Raw genomic sequence first — 23,603 nt, 5'->3', positions numbered from 1 at the left:
ACCTTCAAAGAGTTGCGCAATGACTCCAGTGTACTTGACAAATTCTACTATTGACTTCCATTAGCTGTGATTGGCGCCAGCTCATGAACGACAAGAGGACAAGCACAAAAGAAAAATAAATGGATGGTGACGCTAGAGTCTAATCAAGTCCATAACTTCAAATTCTTGTTGTCGTCTTTGAATTATACTTCTCTTAACGCTACTTGTGAGGGCTTCTTCTTTTAATAAAGTCATAAAAAGCCAACAAGTTTTGGTTATATTCCTAACTGTATGACTTTGGGGAATTTGGAGGGTCTGTTATATTTACAGACAGTAATTGTCAGAATACATTTACAGTACTTGTGGGACTGACTAACAGAATATGCTCTGTTCACTTTTGTGCCGTTTATCATCATTTTGACAACTAAATGTTGATGCTCTCTGGAGCTTTAACTCAAGAAATATCATTTAGCAATTTCCAGAAATCATCCCAGAATATAAGGTTAAATGTCAGCCTTGCTGCTGTTTATTGGTCTTGTCATCACATTTCTTAACTATTTGGCACATCAAGTTGGGTTATTCCTCCAAACAAAGCTGACTAAAGATCACCTTGCAGGACATGTTAACTTTAAGTGTAAGATAGCTGCTTGAACATCACACATCTGTTTTTGGGATGTAGAATATTTCAAGTAAAAATCACAAGTTTGCTGGCTTGTATAGAAATCACATGCAGATGTTTCCATTTTTATGAATGTTTTCTTTCTTCCCATTTTTCATTGAGTTGACAGAAAATATGAAAATGTTTACTGTGTATATTTCATTACTTCAATGAAATGACATACGGGAAAAATTAGGGAGTTCAGTGGAACACAAAGGAGTGATGTCCACAAAAAAATGCCACATGCTGCTCATAGATTCAATTCAGCCTGTTCTTCAATAAACATAAAGCATATTTTTGAAATGTGGAAGGAAACTGATGTGCCGGGAGAAATGTTTCTCAAACAAGGTCAGAACATGTAACTGCACTCAGGAGTATCAGAGCCGATATTCAAATCCAGAACCTCTCCACTTTAAGTCGGACATGTTTCTTAATTCTTTTGAGTGGAATAGTCAAATAGTCTTGACTCCATCTGCCTGTCTTTTGGTGTGTGCTTTGAGGGGGGCGTACATATGTAGCTTTAGAAATGAGGACGGCCAATACATTGGCCTTTCTGCACAGTGTAAAGATGCTTTGGACACTCATTGGACCTTGAATCCTACTCCAACCACCCACAGCGTTCGTTTCCGCCGTGAATCATCGCCTTCTGCTTAAACTAAACTGCACTTGTAGAGGCCACCACGAAGTGACAGAAATGACATTGTTCAATCTAAATAAAGAGTGGATTTCAGGAATTTTTATCTTTGCAACATATAGGCAATATCAAAATAAAACCAATAATAAGTTAGCAGAGTAATCCATCTGTCTGCCTCCCAGTCGTCATGAATATTGCTGAAAACCTAGAATGAGCAAAGTTATTGTATTGAAGCCATTAATCCAGCTCAGGCTTCGATTTCCATCAAGGGAGTTGATGATGCAGTCTAAAATAGTCGTGGGAATGTGCTATTGGTTTCTGAGTAAGGCTCATGAACAGGATAGGAGTCATGATGTAAAATTCAGAATTGTGAAGTTTGTACTGTTTCCTGTCCATCTTTTAATTATAGCATAGAGTGATTGTCTGCATCTGTGATTGGCCATCAATCAAGTAGTTTGACCGAATTCAGGAGAAATGCTATAAAAAAAAAAAAACAGATGGACTGAATTTCTGATACAATTTGAAACAAATACATAAATATTGACCTTCTTCTGCTCACTCAGAAATAATATTGTGACAATTTTGAAGCTACAGCTCTAGTAGCAACAAGGGATGAATCATAGTGGGGTCACTCGGAAGTGGAGGTCCCACCTTAATTAGCAAGAGCTGAGTGTGTGTGTATGTGTGTGTCGTCTGTGATGAAAAGGAATGTTCACACTCATGCAGAGCAACAACCTCCCTCCTGCTCCTCTTCCTGCAGGTATCCTCAATTCCCGCGGGGATGATGTTGACTCAGCTGGCATCAGTCAAGTGCTGCTGTTAAGAGAAGTCTTCTTCATTTGTCCTGCTGTTATCCGCCAACAGCACCTAAACCCTCTTAAGCTCCACTTTATTATCCTTGACACTTACTGAAGACCACACTTTGCCTTCCTGTCTTGCTGCAGCATCTACTCAGCATATTCTCCATTTAAAACATACTTGGTGCAATTTCTTTTGGTTTCAGTGCACCAGGGTCCGTATTTTCTTAGGCCCTCCGTGAGGTTAGAGGTCGGTGAGGTCTTGCCTTGGCAAATCTCCCTCAAGGGTTTCCAAGGACAAGGTCTAAACATCCTCTTCTAATGCAAGCAACTTGCGTCTGCCTCCAGGTCTAAGAGAGAGTGTTTGGTTTGTGTTTATGTGCGAGCACATGATCAACATTCTTCTTCACCGTTTGTTGTTTGGTCTTAAGTATCAACTCTGAAGTAATTGTTTTTTTTTTATTTATTTTTTTATTGTGGATGAGGGACACTTATGATGACCAATTACAGCCTATAAATGCATTTGTCTTGGAAGGAATAACATCATGATTCACCAGAATTAGAAATATATAAGTCTTATTTTATTATAAGGTTTTAAAATGTGAAAGATTTGCCAGATTGTGACATCACACGTTCATTGCATACACTACATACACAGCTTTGCGTCGAAACGAAGTGCTGCCACATCCAGTGAAAATACAACTGATGGCGCACCATAATTGATGAACTAAGTTGATGTATAATTTGAGAAAATATTAAACGACAATATTTTCTCATGTTCATCCTTTATTCATTTTCTCATCTAGGTTTTCCCATGAGCAAGTTTTTGTCAGAAAACAGATGCCTTCTGCAGTGGAAAGCGTAAGAGCGAAACAACACAATTTAAATCAAAGTTGCATGTGGTGGGCTGGGCAATGAACCCTGAAACCCTAAAACTCTCATGATGGCTCTCTGAGGACAGCTGAGGGAATAAAGTAATGTTTTTTTTTCCCGATGTACATTGAGCATGGCACACCTTATATTGTACTTAAAAACTTCCCTGCTCCAAAAGGAGAGTAGAAAAACTTCCTGTGCCTTCAAAAAAAAACAACACAAAAAGTGTTTGTTTCATTGATAGGTTTGCTGTGGGCAAAACAAATGCCTCGAGCAGAAGTTGAACATGCTCTTCAGTCTAATTGGCTGATAACAGCCTCTGTCAATGAGAAAGACAAATAAACATCTAGTATACCCACAATGCCTGTGGCCACATCTGAAAACACATCCTCTCTCCCTCACTGGGGATAAAATAACAAAGTTAAAACCTGCTTAAACACATACTGCGCTGGTTAGTCCATTGAGGATTTGCACAACACAGAGTGAAGGTTTAGAATGATGCTAAAGAGGTGAAAGTTATCTTAAAAAATGTGAAATAATGTCAAAGTGGACTCCAGTGTGATATTTTTTGATAGATTCACATAAAATGTCTTGAGAAAGTAAAAGTATTTTCCCAGACAAAGCTGACCATCCTTTGGGGTTGGGTTGAGAAACTTTTTCATATTCCCTCCCTTCCAAGTTGAGCTTTTTTTCTAAGGTGATTTGTTTCTTCAGTACAGATGTAGTGAATCTTTGTTGGACAAAATAGAGAAGTGTAACGAGAAATCAAATGGCTGCACAGAAAGATGAATGTTCTAACTTTTCAGTGACTTGTTTTTATGATCATTTATATTTGAATTTATGAAGAATTTGTTGAGAAATCCATACTTCACAAAAGCATGCACAAATGATTTAAAGGATATTTTAAATAACCCACTAGGTTAACTGTGATTATTTGTTTTTGTGATTCAGTGGCAACCAGTCAAGCGTGTACCCTGACCCTCAACCAAAAGTCCGCTGGGATAAGCTCAAGCTCAAGCTCAAGCCATGTCCCAAAACAGGGGAAATAGTAGAAAATGAATATGTCTCACACAATATGAAATTTTCAACAAATATGCAACACTGTACTGGATAATTCTTTTATCAAACCAAGTATTGCAAAAATAAAAAATACAAATCAGTATCCCAACACACCAGCTCTATGTGCCACAAAAAAAACAATGTTGACCAAGACCTTCATTCAGAGACTGTGGAAGGTCAAAAAAAGTCTCAGGCCCAAATAGGAAAGATTTTACTTTGAGAAGCATTCCTGATAAGAAGAAAAAAATATAGCTCAGTAAACCGATTGCGACTTTCATGCTTTTCCAACCATTTACTCAAACCATAAATCTGACACTACATCACAGCGATGTTACGCATTTAGCTCCTCGTTTTTCACTTAGCGAGCAGAAATGGCTTTTAAAATTCATCGTGTGAGTGGTATCAAAAATGCCTTTCTATACTCCCCCACACTAAACGAATCCATCAGTCTGTCAGAGAAGTGAAACTGGACCAATCTACGTGTTCTTTTGACTTTCCCAGGCACTCACATTGTTTTCGTCAAACTAGCAAGATTTATGTGTTGACAAAAAGAGTTATCATGCAGAAAAATCCAAATTTAGGTTAGCAGCTTTCTGTTTACACTTGCACAACAACACCAGTTGGATCTCTTTCACTTTAGAAGTACATTAAATGTTGTGTGTAAAATATGAATAGCACTCTTTTCTAATTAGATTTTTTTCCCATAAGTTATTTAATTATTCCTAAATAACTAATCATTTCTTTAATAACGAAAAAATGTCAAGATTTGTATTTAATTATTATAACAAAATAAAGTCAAAATCTAAAAAAAAAAACAGGCTTGTAGGGTGTCATTCATTGTTTTATATTAACGTGCTGTATTACCTTTGTGTGACCTGGACACATAACCCGCAACATATATCTGGATACTTGTTGAAATAGTTTATGATAATGTTGCCCTGCTGTAACTGATGTAACATGTGGTCAACATTTGCAAACTGATAATCTGTTGCTGAATTATGTTATGATACGTATGTTATTGTTGCAAGACTTTTTCCAGCTGCCAATCTTACTTAATTTCTTGATGTCGCTACTGTCAAAACTCTTGTAGCTGCCGGCGCTCATCACTTTAAGTAATGTACTCCAGAGAACTATCATACTTTTCACTATAGGGTGATTTTAAATCGATGTGACAGTTTTGATGAGAAGCAACAATACACTTGAAACTCTGGTTACAGGTGCACATGTGCCTTTAGTTCCACACGCATGGGGTTTGAATTTATAATACTGCTTTACTCTTGGGCTCTTTACCAGATTCATGCGGCTTTCTGGTCAGGAAAGATTCAGTGTAGTTTTTGTGACGTTATTGGAATGAGTTTTAAAAAATTGGTGATGTAAACAAGAATATCCAACAGTGCTGCAGCCAAAACAACCAAACTACTAAAACCACTTCTGAGGATACTTTGCAGTTTGAAACTACAGAAAAGTACAATCATCAAATGAATCAAAATAAACAGTCAAACCTTAGTTCAGTGAACTTCATTCGTAATTCTTCCTATTAAATTAATGGAAATAGAATTAACTCTTTCCAGCGCCTGTTTATCTTGTTTGTAGAGATTTAGGTGGAAAAGAAATAGCTTATAGAACTCCATGAAAATGCATTTTATTATGAATAAAAAACACAAAAATAGACCAATATTTCATAGTCTTAATATCTTTTTCATTTATCGTCATCAACAATCATTTTCCAATTGAATATTTGCAATCAGTGCATTCACGGCAATGTAGACAAATTTCACACATTACAAAAATCGAAAACTAAAATATTTTGAAGGAAGTCTAATTATAGTATTTTATTCCTTGATGTTTGTTCTCTTTAAACCCAGCATCCTGATATGGGACTCTCCACATAGAGGCCAAAGGAAGGAAAATGATTCCCTGCATCCTCTTTAGATGAGAACCATTAGTCTCCAAGCTAATGTGTTTCCTGACACGAACTGTACAGTAATGTTGCAAGACTTTAATTAATGACCACATAATTCATTTGAGCTGTACAGCCTGGATGTACAGTATAGCATCCACTGACTTCATATTGTTGATTTTGGACTTGCACACATTGTGTGTCCAAGGCCAGAGAATCTCAGCTCCTAAATTGCTGCTCCAACAGAATAATAGGTGTGACTGGAATGTACCATTTCATTGCCCAATGGGACAGTATCAGGAAAAAATAAGCCACTCAGTTCTTTTGATCGTTGATAAAGAACAGATAGCTGAAAAGAAGGTGGTGTCCAAGGGTTGAGGATGAACAAACATGTAGTCAATTTAAAATTTTATCTCACATGGTACACTTAAGATGAACTGGCATCATACCTATTTATCAATGCCCTTTAATATGGCTCCAATCTTTATTCCAGCTCATCCTTCACAGATAATGTCACGCCTCTTCCGATCAACCGCTTTTACGTTCACAATTTTATGCCACTGTCATGCCCAATTATTCGAATGATACGAAAGCCAGCGTTAAAAACAGGGTCAACTGGGTTACATGATGTGAGACAAAAATCAAGGATCTCCACGATAATTTGTCCAAGTAGACTCAGTGGCATAGAGCGTTAATTGTTAAAATACTTGTTCTCCTTTGAAATATATGATTTAGTAGAAACATTAGCCACACAGAACTTTAGTCACCACCATTTAATTATTTCTTGATGTAATTTTCCTTTTTGCATTCTGGTGTTAAATCAAATCAATTCTGCACAATGCATGGCTAACCACTTAACGCTATTCACAGAAGAAAAAAAAAACAGATCAAGTTTCATAAAACCTCAGCAGAGTGAGAGCAGAGCTGTGAAGTGTTGGAAACAATCAGTCAATACTCAGGACATTTCAATTTAGGTTAAGACCTCATTGCTGTGTATTCTCAAAGGAGACATTTTAATTTCAATTTCAGGTGCTGGTGCTGGTATCGTGCATCTTGTGTTTGAAAGAATTCTTTGCTGAAAAACATTGTGCAACACATGAAAAAAAGTTCATCACTTTGTTCCCAGAAAATGTATTTTTTGGTGGTGGGTGACGTAATCCATCAGACATGCTCAGTCCTTGAGTCACAACACAGCCAAACAGAGGGGTCCCTCTCTCTCGTGTCCCTTGAAGATGAAGCCAATGCAGTCTATTAGTGCCATTGCTACATAATGGCCAAGCTGTTTCTTTCTACTTGAGGACAGACAAAATTGGTCATGGGTGTCACATGGCAATCTCCACTACATATGAGAAGACATTCGGTTCACAAGTGACGGAGACACCCTAGTCACATCAACCAATTATCATGTGGTAGATAATCTGGGAAGGAATGGCAACTGGGGAATGCACAGTGTGGGAGTTTGGGTCGGTGGTGTTAGAACTCCCGTGGGCCTCAAAGATGGAGGCACCCCGCAGCTGCTGGGGTGTGTGACTCCATTGTGTGTCACCCGTACCTAACATGCATAGTTTGCTGCTGCTTCTCCGTTTGCAAACCCAATCACATGGAAAGAATTTGCACCATGGCTGTCGTATTGTGCGTAGGACGGCCCCGTGTCCATGCTGCGTATGCGCCCCACTCCCTGCCTTGTTTAAATTCGATGTGAAGATAGATGATGTTGGGACTCACAACCTTGACCATATTAGCACATGAAAGGTAGCGAGACTGCAGGAGGGCCATTTTAAAACGGCCATACAGGACCCTCTATTAGTCTCCCGTTCGTTTGCAAACAGACACCCACATGCTGCTGTTATTACTCACCACGTGTTGGTCACTTTCAACTTCCGTCGCGCCAACAAACACGTTCGGCTGACTAATATTGTCATAATTGTGATTAATGAGATGGCGGGTCACGGTCAGTGTTAAAGTAATTAAAAAGCAGGCAACCCCCCCCCCCCCCCCCATCAGTACCCTCCCCGCAATCAACAGGTCATTTAAAAGTCATTACATGGGATGATTTTTTATTTTTTTGTAAGAGTCAGAGTGTGCAGCACTTGGGTGAAATGCGCTACGGGTCATCTGATATGGGAATAGCGAGGTCTTGACTAATGTTTCCCCTGGGGAGGTTGTGTTAGTACACAGCATGGCCCAAGGCTGCAGCGTGGTTTTCGATAAGGGGGAGGTGGGGGGGGGGGGGGGGGGGGATGAGAGTAAATAACCGCAGTCGCAGAAAGGGGAAATCGGGGGAGGGCAGATATAGTTGACACAGAACAGACATTGGTGGTACATACTCAAAGACATGCACACATACACTTGACAATTAAAAGTATGCAAAATGCATAGAATTTTTGTCGTGGATTCACGTACTGTAGTAATGAGGAGAAATATCTTGTTGTTGGAGTCATAGATCCAACTTGGAGCAGTTTATTTAATTTTATGGATGTTAATATTTGATGTCACATCATTTTAACAGCTCACGTCTTTTGAGTGCCGAATAATTAAAGAAGTAGCATCGCCCGGAAAAAGCCTGTATCAATCCCACATGGTAGCCAAGCATCTGCCCTGCAGTAGCTGACCTTGTTCTTTAAACTAATTGTTGAGGGGGGGGGCATCTTTACTCCTTGAAGGGAGCGAGATTTGTCAATCTGTCCTGCTGAGAATCTGAGGACTATAACCGCAATACCTGGATATAATATTTTTTCTAGCAACATGAGCATCACCAAGTCCCCCTGAATAAAATGACGTGATATTAATCACATGCTCAAACTGAATATGGAACAAGATATTAACTATGTTTGTTTCCTACTTTTGGAAATTCTGTATCTGGTTTATCTGTCAATAAACATCACTTATGCAATGCTTTTTATAATGAAAGCACTATCTGATCTTAGCTGAGAAATATGTCTACAAATTATAGAGTTGAAGCTTTGAATGGGTTTTAAGCTCACTCTAACACCACCTGCATACTTTTAACCTGTAGTTGTTGGCAGTGAAAGCAAGAATATGGTGAGTTAAGATCTCCAACAACTGTTTTACCTTAGATGGGGTTTGTTTGTGCTGTCTGGGACAAGAATGATAAGAAAAGGCATGATTTTCGGTGCAAAGGCAAATCAACATTCAGGAACGTATTTGAATTATGTTGCAAAGATAAGTTATTTTCAACAATGGTATCTCAACTGAATCTGGTCGATTAAAAAACAAAAAACAATGTTGTGAAAACTTTCAAGTTGCAAACCTGAGATCGTACAATTTAGAATTTGACCAAATACTCAAGCAGATTATTAATTTTTCAACTAAATTGCACTAAATAACTATGCTGTATATGCTAAGAAATGCATCCACAAATTATTTTCAAGCATGCATCAACATTTTTAACAAAGGACCCAAAAACCTCTTACCAGATGCCCATATGGCCTGCGTCTTTGTCTAACTGAACAAACATTTCCAAAAGGCTCCACCCCTTTAAATGTCTTACCTGTCTGTGACTAAATAAATCCCACCAGAAACATGAACAAGAGGAAAGGTCCTGCACTAACCTCTGTGTGAATTAACCCAACATCCCTAAACATTTCTATTTGAATTCAACTGGTTGCCAAGTGCACCTGCTGCATTCCCCACTGTGCATTTAACACAATTTGACATCAGCTCAGGCATTAACTGAGGTCAGTGTGCATTTCACTAGTCTGCTGCATCTTCTTGCACCAATCAAAAGTTCATCAGTAAACCAGAATATTAAAAAGCCACATCTGAATATCCCCTCCCATCCCCCTGATGTTTGACTGAGTAGACCACTCACAGCACATACATGAATCGCCGTGCTCCGCCTCACATAATGCCACCAAAGGGAAGTTAAAAGTTCATCCCTCTTAGCGCTAATGTGTTCCTAATGGCTGCTTGTTTAGTTAATTCTCTGTGAACAAGCAGGCTTATTGTCCTGTGACTTCAAGCTAAACACATTTTCAACATGAAAGGCTTTACATGGCTCTCGGTGATCTTTTAGTACTCCTAACAGCTGTCGAGTTTAACTCCATGATAGCTCACGGGTCATCTGGACAGTTTATATATTGACATCAAGTGTATTAAGATTACTCAGAAAAATTCAAACCAAGCCAAGCAGGATTTTTCTATTTCCTTTATGAATTTTTTTTTTTTCACTGAATAACTGCATACAATTTTGACAATTAAATGTTGACCGGACGGCTCAGCTGTGAAAGTACAGTTTCTTCATTTAAATGCATTAAAGAGTACAAAAATAAATCATTTATATCACATTAATCTTACATATGATGTGTCCATAAGATCGGCATCTTCCAGATTTGAAAACAGTTACACGTGTGTGAATTTATGAACACAGATAGTGGAATATAAACAGAGAGTAGAAAAAAAAAGTGGTGAGTGAGTTAAAAGTAGCTCAGATATAAAGTGCATTTTTATCTGCATGACAGTTAAACCTGTTTTCATAACTACTAATGTGATTTACATCTAATTGCTTTACAAATTGTTGAGATTGCTGCCATGTTTCTATTAGAATCAAGCCAAATCAAGTTTATCATTTTTCGCCATTTATTTATATTTGAAGTATATTTGAAGTAGACCATACCAGACCATTTCTCATCCATTAAACCTGTATGAGGACCCCAGATGTGAATTAAAAAAACAAAAGCAGACGTGTTGGGGATCACATTATCGCAACCACAGTATTACAGAGGAAATGCTCGAGTCCTTAATTTAATCACAAAAACATCATAATTGGGACTTTTACTAGAATCTTGTACATTATACTCAGTCTGTGGGGTAGCAATAGAAATTCCTAGGGGCCAATTAACTTGAAATATGGGGTACATTTTGGTGAACCGCCTATGGTTATGTTTTGGGCCACAACAGCCCTCTCCTGATGAAGTCCATTAAGAAAAAAAAATATGTACATTATAGTTAAGAGAACAAACACAGATATAATTGCACTTAGCACAAATAACATATATAGAAACTAAGCAATGACGGTGGTGGTGATGATGCAATGATTCTATGCAAGAAGCTGCAGCATGGCAGCTCTGCTAAGTGCTCGATAACAAAGCATTTTGATGACTACACAACATATACAGTAAATACTGAATTTATAGAAACAATATATGTATGTGGTTATTCTTCTCAATGATGGCTCAGAAGGATCTTAGTGGAAATTTTAGTTAACTTGCTTGGACTTTTTCATCCTGGAAGACAAAAGACAAAAGTTGAACAATGAATGCCTTTATGTTCAGAACTTATTTAGCAAATAAATGCAGTAGTCTCACATGATGGTTTCAATTAATGAAAAGCATATTGAAAGAGAAACCTGATACACCATAAAAATGTAATGCATTCGCTATTTTTATTTTTTGCAAAAACCTGCCTTTTTTCTTTTTTTTTTTTTTTACAACCAAGCCTACTTTCCATATTATGTGTCCACAGTGGCAACCCTTAGTGACTATTAAGTTTGCTACATTTTACATTCCATCATATTGCTTTGGGTCATTTCCTGTAGTTTTCAAGGCAATTCCTGCTCTTCTCATCAATGTACTTTTTTAAATGAGGTCAATGACATCACACTTTTTTTTTTTAGACATTCCCTTATTCAAAGTGATGCATCGAGGAAATAATGGTTTTGTTTGAGTGCATCATTATAGTCCATTGTGTGCATGTACTATATAGTAGTGCTTGTAAAATTTCCTGCGTGACCATAATTGGAAACATCAGATCCATTGCAAACCATTGCTGCCTTACACTCTACGTTGTTGTTATGCTGACGTGCGGTCACACCACACCGGTGACACACAAAGCATGAACTGCTCAAATAGTTTCTCAGACAGACAGACAGACAGACAGACAGACAGACAGACAGTCTGTCTTGAATATCTGTCAGTGGGGGCTTAGAAAGTCATCAACTGTCAGCACAGCAAAGTACCACGAGTGACAAACATTACTTTTTCGGTGATGCATGCACCACTGACAAAAGATCCACTCGATGATGAAGTGCTGTCTCCGTCAGTGAAAATTCACATCGAGAGCGTCTTCATGGGAGCTTATGCGCATGTCACAGTTCACAATTGCTTTTTAACACTCCTGCTTATGCTCATAGTTCAATCCCAAATCGCCATGACAAAGTAAACTATATAAATGACTCGTAACGGACAAGCATAATTTGACTTAATGTTCATCAAGAAACAAGTCCGTTAAGAGGTGCTACTCTTCTAACGATCCATTCGGTACATTTGCATGCGCATTTGGTCTTTTGCATTCCGATCCTGCTTACTTTGAATGTCTATAGCGGAGAGAAGCGAATTGGTGGGAAGAACCAGACGGACAAAATTGGCATAAGCGTGTTGAGGCCGACTTACTTGTTGATGGCGTTCTTCAGGTACTGCTGCAGCCATCGGATTTCGGGGTTCACGCACACCTCCTTGTTTGTCTTAAGCTTGGCACTATTTACGAGAAGAAAACACAACCAGTGTGAGATGAAAGCTATCAAACAAAGGCAATTAGCACCACAGTGTTAGTTTAGCACTCCAGCCTTCTTCAAACATAAGACCTGTCACAGTAAATATTTATACGATATTATACTCTTTTTGAACATATGCAATGGACATTAAGTATCACCTCGTGGTTAATTCCAAAATAGGTCAAGACTGGATCACACTGAACTGGGGTCCATACAACAATGAAGCCTGGTTAAGTAAGCCAAGATTTCCATATATGCTGTAGCCGAACACAATTACAAGAACAGTTGTGCGCCCACGTTCCAACTGAGTGACACTTCCTTCCGCACGCCTCGGTGGGCTCGCTCTGCCCATGTGTGAGAACGCGAGTGACAGAGGGGCGTGTGCGCACACATGCATGCCCAACTCTTTTCTCCGCTCTGTCACCTCCTCGAGATTGATGGTGAGAAATGGAGGGACCCTATTAAAACTTTTTAAGAGCGGGGTATAAAACCTCTGAAACTGATAGATCACTGTAGGGATAAGAAAAAAAAAATACACTCACATGACTTGGAAGGGGCAGTTGGGCGTATGGATGAAGCGGAGTTCTCGTATGTATCCCCGAGGGAGGCTGTTGACCGTTGAACGACAGTAGCATCTCTCCACTAGACTGATGGGCTTGGCTGTAGATCATAGAAATGAACAAGTATGAATAGCTGCTGAAATATATTCCCATAGACATCCTAACAAAATAAATGGATTTAAACAGTGGAGCAAACTGTGACCACAAAAGTGTAGCAAGGCTTTCCCATGAAATCCATATGATTAAAGTCAAAATATAGAAGCAACTGTAACTGGCTGGTGGTCAATAACCACAATGTATCCCACTGGACATCTTCTGGATCTCTCATGCATTCCAACACATAATTGAATTACAGTTTAAGAAAATAAATTGAAAATCCCTTTGGACCGATAAACTATACATAGAACAACTGTAGTGTATTCTTCTACCTGGGTGACAAGTTGATTAATAACAGTTTCATCAAATGCTAAATCAGGGCCGATGAGGCTCTAGCTGTTCAATCAATTACATAAAGTGAAATTTACATTTCAAATTGAAATTAATCAATTAACCAGTTATTAAATGAGAAAAATCGTAACATTTACTGAACACATTTGATTAATAAATTCCAGGAATAACAAAAAATGCAATTAATAGTATTTCATTCATTTTGATAAAGCAAATGCTTGGTGGGCCAGATTACAGAACCCCTTGTGCTCTCAATCCATTGACAAGAAATCAAATGTGCAACAACATTATTCCAACTATGAATGCAATTTATCCCAGCGTGATAGCAAATGTAAAATATTAGATGTCACTAAAACCAATTTTGTACATTGCATATCCCGTGTGCTCTCTAAAGGGCTGGAGCTGATCCCAAATGACCTTTGGAATAACATGCATCCAATATGAAAATTCAAATGCTGCACATATATTTATTAGACCCACATGAACCATAAAAAACGATCTTTGCATACAATCAAATGCTTTTAACTGTATTGACCATAAAGTGGCGTTCATATTGGCGCATGGATTTAATAAAGCCTTAATGAACAGAAAGGCTGAGGTTTTTTTTTCTTTTATCATCATTGTTTTCTCAAGGTGCTGCGATTGTTTCACAATGAGTGATGATCATGCTTGTACAGCTCAAACATCTTGAGCAAACTGCGGTCACGGTTGATTCATGCCGAAAAATAAATCTGGCTCTATTTCAGGGAACCCAAGCCAAAGTGTTTTGAAAATTGACTTCAATTTAATCAATTCTGTCATTAATACAGGTCTATATAAACATATTACACGTTGTGTGTGTCGGGGGGGGGGGGCAGAGATAAAACCCCATGGTAATTATTTTTTACACCTGATCCCTCATTTGCATGTGAAAGAACGCGCAATTTTCTGATGTCGCCATTCAGACTAGCTGAGGCCGTTTCTATAATGCTGCCTCATTTGGGACTAATTAAAGCGTAAACAACGTGGAAAAACAAATAAACACCTTGATCTGCATAGCGCCAGGGAACTTTACACAGCCAAGAACCACACACGCGCGCGCGTAACCTCCTACTTTACGCACGTACCACCTCGGAAAAAATACATTTCATTTCAAATGCACTTTGCATTTCAAAGAAATGGCTTTATTCACTCAAGGAAGCTCAACGTGTTTTAAATCAAATTATGCAAAATGATGTTGCATGATTGTCTTTTGCGCAGTTTTTGTTGGGGGGAAAAAAATCACTTTACGCACAAATATACAACCAGTCTACTGAAGTGATACTGAAATATGAATGACATTTTATTTTAACGCATCTTCTTATCTTTAAAAATTGCACATAAACTTATTAAAACAGTAAATGGAGCACACACTTGCCAAATTGCATCCATACCTTGCGAAAGTGGCACATGTGCCAGCAATGTGAGAACAGCCACGATTGCGAGGAACTTCACTTCCATCGTGGCCAAATGTCAAGGGTACTTGGTCCTGCTCAGAGTAAATCCAAAGGAGTTGTGAAGGACTAAACGGCAGCTGCGCGCAGTTAAATTGCGCATCACGCTCCAGTCACGCTTTGAAAGAGAGAGAAAATCCCATTTCCGGGGAAGACGTCAAAATAAAATCTATCCTCAAACTACTCTAGAAGTTAATTGCCAGTGGAAGCAATATGAGTGAAGAATTGTAAAACATGAGCTCCAAAGAAAATGTATTACAATCGATCATTTTTTGCAGGGAGCTGTTTTATTTGTGTATTCAAGATACCCCAGCTTCCTCCCACTGCCCCACATTAAAAAAAGAAGATGCATGTTTGGTGAATTGAAAAACATTGTCAAGACTTTATGAGTCATAAAATTAGAAGAATAAAACAAATTTCTGGAAAACAAAATGCAATATGTAATAAAATCCTTAGTTATTGAGAAAAAATGAAATAGAAGACATAAAACATAATTTATTTGGGGGAAAGCCAAGATATTAAGTCATAATTGCATGACATTAGTCATAAATATCAGACAAACAAAATCTGCATTTTGCCAAACTTAAAGAATGTTGCTTATAGGCCGAAACATGAAAGCAACATGTTTATTTCCAACATGTATGTTGAGAAAAAGCAGGAGACGTTTTGATGCGTAAGTTTGTTTTTAGTCATGGTTTGTCTTGTCTCGGGGTCTTCATTAGGCCAAATTAATTTAAACTTAAGCGTGTAACTGGAGCCGATTCACACGAGGTGAAGTCTTGGGTTACATTGAGCGACTGTCTCAAAAAATAGACAAGGGGGGATGAAGAAAAAACACCCGTGCTGCAAGGCAAACACGAACCCCCCCAAGACTGTATGCGTAAGAGTTCACTGCTACTCTGTTTGAGGGAATCTCTAAACAATTTCTCAGACACAGCCTGCTGTACACTCCAGATGAAGAAGTCTGTGTGTGTGTGTGCGTGTGTGTGTGTGCATGTTGCTGCTGCCAGTATCATTAGAATGTTTAACAGGTTGCAGATGTGAAGTCTGTTTCCAGACATTTGACTTTCATCTTCAGAGCAAACACTCATGAGTATACATGAGGGCTTGTGTATTACCTCAATAAAATATGTGTGTTGAGTTTATTCCTAATGGGGAGATCTGGGATGAAAATATAAATGAGATTTGGCTTTTGAGTTGAGTTTCACAATGTGGAGTCCGCTGTTGCCAAAACTCCAACACACAACACAGGCGTGGTGGTTTGCAATGTCAGTCATGTTCTACGCATGTTCATATCAATCCAAGGCTGCATTTGCATTGCATCGCTCAAGTTTTTGCTCGAGCGGCACAATTTGAATTTGGATGATGGCAGCGTTTTAAAAAAAAGTCTAATTGCTAGGAAAATATCAAACTCTACTTGGCACTTGATAGTTTGAGGTTGTCTGCATCTTGCATTTCAAACTGGGAAGAAGCCATGGAGACAGACCAGTGGGATGGTGAGGAAGAACACAGCAGCAGCATCAGCTGACAGTTGAATGGAAATGTGTTGACTTATCTCACAGGCTACAATGGAAAGCTGCTTATACTTTTTTTCAAGAACATGCAAAGAAAGCAAAAGGCAATATTTTCACTCAATAAACATGAATGGACATTAGAATATTATCTATATGACAAGATTTAATTTGTATTGTTGGGGTGAATGGATAGTGTGATGTTGCGTCAGCTGCAAGTTGAACCGTCTTCCCGGTATTAAACACTCACTTCTTGTCTCAGTGCCAGGATTTTGTGTAAATAATTTGATATCCTCTTAAAAGTGAAAGGACACTCCAACTGTGGTTGTGTAACAACAGATTTGCACACTGTGAATCCTTTATTAGTTTGTACGTGGCATGATGGTGGATTGCCCCTTTAGTATTTATCTTTAGATTCGACAGTGTCAAGTTCTGTTGCCAATCTGGTTGTGTGTTTCGGGAGGTCTCACTCCAGGGGTCCATCTCCTGTTCTTTGCATCAGTCATGCACTGTACTTTAGATGCAGCGCCATGAGACTGCTTCTGAATCCAAGTGTAAAACACATGGTGATTTTCTGTCTGGCTGTCAAAGCAGCAGCTGTCTAGGGGATTTTTTTTTTTTTTTTTTTTTTGGAAGGACCTAAAAAATTTTGAGTTTATTGAAGGTTTATCTCAAGCAGTTTCGATCCATTTATTTCTCTTTAAAACTGCTACAACTGTCATTTTCAAGGATTCACGATAATGCATTGTTTACATGGCAACCAGCAAAAGTCGGAATGTTTTTTTTTTTCCTCAAAAAATTTGGAAAGTGTTTTAACTTTTGGAAACAATTCAAGTAAGCAAAATCAGCCCTTTTTATATACACCCAACTAAACATTTTAAAAAAGAAACCCACGCCAGACAATTTAGTAAAGTGACAATAACATGTGCACCAACTGATTGTCCTTCCAGGCCTTCTCTGAAATTGCTTCCTGTATAGATATGGATTTAAAATTGATTTATGTGCGTGTATAACTCGGTTAGACACATTAGCATTGTAGGATTTTTTTTTTTTTTTGCCACAGCATTTAAAATATAAAAGGACTCTGTGGCCTACCATGTTTGTTTTGGCTGTGATGTACACACACATATATGTACGCAAATAAGATAACCATCTGATCTACTTTCAAGATGACGGTCCCTTGTTGAAAAAACTTTATGTGCTCTAAACTTCAGATGGTCTCATGCATAAAATGGAGATCAATGATCCGTTTTTAGTTATTTGACAGTGCACGAGTAATTGACCATCTAACTAATCTTCCAAGAGAGAGCGAGGGGGGGTGGGGGTCTATGGATGGTTGGACGTGTTGAAGCGGAGTTGCCAGTTTCCCCAGATCAGGCTGTGCTTTGAGAGCATACAGGCAACCAGTCTCAGTGGGGGTCCACCCTTTCCTCCATTGAGTTTTTGGAGGCTGAGGGCCTGCTGGCAGAGCCTTTGTCTGATTTTCTCTCCATCCTCCAGAGAATCACGATCCCTCCACCTTCACGTTGCCATATGGACCAACTCAATGGCCTATCCACTCACTATTGAGCAATTGATGTCGAAATTAAGGAGGAACAATAACTTGCATAATAGCTTTGCAGGCATCCAAAATGCACTCTGCTTCGTGGAAACTGGAAGACTTTTGGTTTGAAGTGGATGGTAAACAATATTATGAATAAGCATTAATAACTACCCACTCAAAAAATTCCAATCAGTAACAGCAGATTGAACTGAATGAAATCTGTGCTTTCAATGGCAATTGAGTTAAGGCTGAAACCAAGATGGGTGCTGGAGATGGTTTCAAAGAGTTCAACACCTGGCGCTGTTTGGCCAACAGTAACTTTTCAGCTGCTCTCCAGGGTGACCCTCAGGAAAAGCCCTAAGACACCTTAAGGTTGATGGTTTGAGAAGTTGAATGGACTTTTTTTTGAAGTCAAGATGATTGGGTGATATACGATCGACTTTCAAAATGGAAGGAATGTTTTGCTGTACAGTATATCTTCTGGAGCTTGCCGGAATGTTTTGCATTGGTTCAAAGGGGGATCTGTCAGACGTTCATGCAGCATTTGGAAAGCTTAAATAGAAAGTCTTTCAGGATCTCATAAAGACAATTCATCACTTAAATTTTAAAAAAGGAACTGGTGGACAATTGGGTAGCTGTTCATTTATTTTGGCACCAATGAAGAGTTTATATTTTTTGGGTCATTCCATACTCCGATACATTTATGGGAGCAACATGTGGAGCATGTTAATATCTCACCATTCATTTATTGCATTGTGTCAGCAGTCATTGATCTTGGTTTGTCGTCAAACTGATATGTGGCCCAGCCATCTTTCCTGCGAGATACTCAAACAGGTGAAGAAGCAGTGCCAGAAACAGCTGAAAATCTCAAAGACATAAATCACTAGACAGCCTTTGCTAGTTAAGTACGTAAACACACATCAGAAATAACAATCATCGAAAGCAATGCAAGCGCACTGTAATGATTACTTATCTTATCGATCAATATAAAAATATGCAGTGTGGGTGCGATTAATCTTTGTCTTTAAAAAAATTAAAAAAAATAAAAAAAAACTCAATTCGTCATCCCTTTCCCATGAATTCATGTGAGAGAAAATAAAGTATCCTGGCTCTTATTTCTGGCTCAAGACACCATCACTAAATGTGTATCCATGTTAACAATAATAGCGTGCGTGTTTAGCTGTCTGTGTCGAATCCCCGGAAAGTCCAACAAAGATTTTGGAATTCATATTAAAAGCTCATCAAAGGTTGCTTTTAAGCTTGGACACATCATACACGATCTCACGCTGATCGTTCATCATGGAGTCGTTAGAAGGTGCAGAAAGCATTTCCCTCCACGATTTAGGTCCCCTCCTTTCCCTTTGTCACTCTTGTTTTAGGACAACCCCCGATGTCTTTCTATTCTCAGTCTTCTGCTGAGCCGTAACAAAACAGCTGTTGTCTCTTTACAACTTTTCCATGACCAGGTCACAACATAAAACACTGAAAGGGGCTTTTAAAGCGAGAGTTGAAGCTACAGCTGTCAGTCAAAAATGACAAGAGAGGTTGAACATGAAAGCCACGAGCAAGCAAATAAAGATTGCCATTAAGGGACGCTTGTCTGTAGCTGTAATCAAATTCAAATTCTTCACAAGGAGGAAATGACAAGAGCCGCAAAGCAAAGACAAGATATTGTTACATGCTATTAATCCTGATTGACTGCTTTTAAGTCTCCCAGTCAGGAAATGTGTGATTTTTCATAGCGCAGGTCCCTTTTGAGTGTTTTCGGAGTTATCACACATGGACACGGGTGCACCTAAAATAACTTAACCTGCATTAATTATTGTAAAAACCGGCCTATGTTGGCTTCATGTGTTCACTTTGGTTGTTGCCCCGAATGTTGTTTAAGGAGCAAAAGAGTGATGCGGGATGACGAGAGAAAGAAGAAAAAAAACAAGGGAGTAAGGACAAACCTGGAGTCTGAGATGTTTGGGGCAATCAGAGAAAAGAGATGTAGAAGACTACTAGTGAGAGAAATGATCGGCCTGCTAAAGGTCTGTTTGCGGAGCTGGCTTTGATTAGAGGCCGCAACCACGCTCTGTTCCTCATTACTGAGAATGCGAAGCCACCAGAGAGGGTGCCACTCTTTAAAATGAGCTGGACTACTTTTGCCCTCTTCGGCTCATTCCTATCATCCATCATCCATCCATCAACAACTACTGACCATATATAATAACGCCATCTTGAGACGCTTAATCAATGGGTTGGACGTCAATTGACAACAAATGGCCAAAGAAACATTCCAACACCTTGTAGAAAATCTTTCCAGCTGAGAAAGCTGTTATAGATGGAATGGGGGGGGGGACAACTCACTCACATCTTTTCATTTTTATATCCTTTAGGTATGATGGAAGGATTACCCAATATTTAGGTATTTCACAACAAAACTGATATATCATCAGAAGAGGCCGTGACTTTTATTATGCCACAGTCAGGTCATTGTTATTTTACTTTTTTATTTCACCTGGATCTGATTGTTCTGCCTGTCACTGATATAAATTAATAACAGTACTGGAGTCCCATCATATGATTTTAGTGTGAGATCATTTTGATAGACAATTAACTATTCTCACGTCTTCATCCCCTCAGAAGGCATCCAATGTTTCACTACAGGATGAAAGCAATCCTTCTGAACAATGTTGTATTGCTTTGCTGTGACCTTTCCCTCCAGAAGAACAAGTGGACTGAACGCATGCTGGCAAAAAAAAGACCTCCACTGCATAACACAGCCGTCCAATCCCCCCGCAGGGGTTCCTGCATTCATTTCATCAGAGTTTCCTTCAATTTGTCAACTGTCTGTGATAATGCTGTTCATTCTTGGGATCTGTCAGAACTCAGAGAGACACAAGTCACTGTTTGACCTTTTCTTACAAACACAAGCCCAAAATATGTTGTTCCTAATCATGCATAAAATTCCTTCAGTATTGCTTCAGCGGGGAATATCGGCAGTATTTTATTTTAATAGCAGGGGACAATGACTTTAAAAAACGTTTTACTTGAAAAAATACTTTTTATATTTTGAACTATGCTGCGACAGTGTTATTGGAGACATCCACATTAAATGTACATTAAAAATGTCAGTCACCCACGTAACTCTCACACTTGAATGCACACATGGTCAACCCAATATTGGGTGGTCTTTCAAGCTGCTGCATTAACCGCTTTGAGTCTTTTAATTTTCCCCTCAAGGGGTCTGCTCAGTTGAGCAAGGCGAACTTTTCAGATTTTAAAGGTCATAAAGCACCTTGTCAAATGGCCAGATACATACACACAAGCACACTTTCCACCAGTTAAGGTTTTGTAGAAATATTTTGGTATTTTATTCATCATATTAATATATTTTTTGTGTGCTTTTTATTTATTATTGACTTTTTAATACAGTGCAAAATGCAACTCCACAATAAATGATGCCCATGTGAAAGAGAATGTTAAAAATATCATTCTAAACCTTATAATAGGATGACATGCATGGCTTTGATTTTATGCAAATTTTGGGCTGTTTCCTTTTGCCTTGCTTTTTTTAAAATCTTTTTCATACTGCTCTTTCTGTGAGAATAAATGCTGCAAAAAAATGGAGAATGATAATGATAAAATAATAAGAGTTGAGCACTAATAGCTTACAGTATATTTAGCATATACCTTATACTGTACAATATAAGTGTATCACTTGTGCATGCGTGAGGGCATGGGAATTCAAGTGCCGCCCGTGGACCCTAACTAGTCTCTGTTAACCCCACACTTTCCAGACAAAAGGCACTTTGTGTGTGAGAGCTGTATATGCAATGAAAAGATTTCAGGAGGTGAATGTAAAATAAGGCTCTCTTTTTTTTAAAAAAAGAAAGTCTTTTACAATTGTGTCTTTCATTTCCTTGCTTTACAAAAGTATGGACGCCATTAACAGGGAATCAAGACTATTCAGGAGTTGTATAATGGTCAAAACGCTGTGATCAACTGCAGTTGGGATGGTGTCCGACCGTTAAAATGGAAACTGGCATCGCTTGCAACTGTATGTCCGTTTGTGGATGTCTGTATAGTCGCTATTCAACTACTATTCAATCCCATTAAACTATTCAAGTAATGACAGCAACCTTTGCTTGTCCCTCCAACTCAGCTTTAGGAAAAAAAATGGCCTCGACAAAGATGACAAGAATGGTTCTTCGGAATGCCCCCTTTAGCTAAGAACAGCGTGATGACAAAAGTTAGATGTCACCGGCATCCCATGATAGCTTGTATCGGCGCTTTATTGCACTTGCGGAAATCCTTTGTGTTTATCTTTACCACTTTGATGCATGCCTTCCTTTCCATATTTTACTATCCTCATCGTTCTTCCTTTGCTTGTTCCGACTCCCTGTTATCAGGTGAATTTGGTTAGCAGCTCTGTGTCAAATTGTGATTTGGATAAGAGATTGGTCTCATCAGACCTGACAAGTCCCAAGGGGGGCCTGGGAGGTGTTTGAGCTTTGGGGCGAGAAATAGCTGATAACTCAGAAGAAAGGAGATAAGAAGTTATTTGCCATTGCAGATCAGGATGTAATCAGGTGACAACAGCTGCAGGATGATGTGGTTATACTAAAACAGATTCTGCATTGAAATTCAAAGTGTGTATTGAAATTATAACGAATTATCTTCAGAATGTCTGCTGGAAATATATAGCAAGGCAGCAGAATGCATAATCTGTCTGCCTGTGCCTGGAACAAATCCATCAAAATAGCATTCTACCACCTGTGCCACAACTTAAACCTGGTCTCATAAAGTCTAAAGTCTGCTTTTTGAAACAAAATTGTCAGGTGAGATGAAGTTATCTTATCTATACTGAATTTAGTTTGGATAACCGTATAGTTAGATTTTCTTGTCACCAAGTCTGAACAATTCAAAGTATCATTCTTGGAAAGTGTAAATTTAAAGGATGATAATGCAAAAAAACGTTTTAGTGATATGCAGAAACACTGTCTGAAACCATTTGAATGTAGGATCTTTTTCATTCAAGTAACATGGAGCCTTATCCCTCTCATTCCATTCCAAAATAAGCATAAATATATATTATGATTATATTTGAAGGCTACCTCTGGAAAAGATTAGAGCTTCCCCTCTTCAGGGTGCATGTACGTAGTTCGGGATCAACCTGGCAGTTGAAAAACTGACAGATTAGGTGTCCCCCCGACATATTTTATTTCCAAGGTCTGAACTCTATCTGCTTGTCTGTCTACGTCTGCCACGAGGTTCTCGTATGAAATGAAAATTATACTCCCTGTGGGTAAATTGTTCATATTTGCACAGCTGGGGCGGCTGTGTGGAAAGTCTTAGAAGTATTTGGACAACTAAACAATGTTAATTTGAAACCTATTAACATTCTACTTCGGTTCAGGTTGAGGAAGACATTTTCAACGCTTAACGAGTCCAGCAAGATGCACTTGTTTTCCGTTAGAGTCACAATTCCATCCATGAAATCCCAATCGCCACGCAGCACCCGCCTTCTGTTCTTCAGAATGCAAAACAATGACGGAACACCACTTTATGCTCCCCCTGTTCAAATATTTGCTCACACGTCAATGTTAAGTGTTGAGTGTCCAAGGCGGTATTGTTTTTTTGCTGTGTTTTATTGATTTGGCAAGTGTCATTA

General features: G+C 38.7%; 2 protein-coding genes across 2 annotated transcripts in view; both read right to left on the bottom strand.

Moving 5' to 3' along the window:
* The window catches only part of ercc6 (excision repair cross-complementation group 6), a 30,265-nt gene extending 20,872 nt beyond the window's left edge, over positions 1 to 9,393 (bottom strand). Inside the window, exon 1 of the mRNA XM_085922164.1 lies at positions 9,335 to 9,393. The gene's annotated coding sequence lies outside the window, so the exon portion shown is untranslated. The remainder of the gene's footprint in view (positions 1 to 9,334) is intronic.
* Positions 9,394 to 10,068: 675 nt separating this feature from the next.
* On the bottom strand, positions 10,069 to 14,970 carry cxcl12a (chemokine (C-X-C motif) ligand 12a (stromal cell-derived factor 1)). The gene is made up of 4 exons (XM_085922168.1): positions 14,831 to 14,970; positions 12,954 to 13,071; positions 12,311 to 12,394; positions 10,069 to 11,146 (listed from the first exon to the last, which is right to left on the bottom strand). The coding sequence occupies exons 1-4, from the start codon at positions 14,895 to 14,897 to the stop codon at positions 11,119 to 11,121; spliced, it is 297 nt and encodes a 98-aa protein (XP_085778294.1). The 5' UTR covers positions 14,898 to 14,970; the 3' UTR covers positions 10,069 to 11,118.
* Positions 14,971 to 23,603: the final 8,633 nt, after the last annotated feature.

The sequence above is a fragment of the Syngnathus leptorhynchus genome, chromosome 10 (genome assembly GCF_054491065.1).
Source record: "Syngnathus leptorhynchus isolate UIUO chromosome 10, UIUO_Slep, whole genome shotgun sequence".
Lineage (NCBI taxonomy): Eukaryota > Metazoa > Chordata > Actinopteri > Syngnathiformes > Syngnathidae > Syngnathus > Syngnathus leptorhynchus.
Note: the sequence above shows the minus strand (reverse complement) of the source record. Positions and strands in the feature narration are given on the sequence as shown.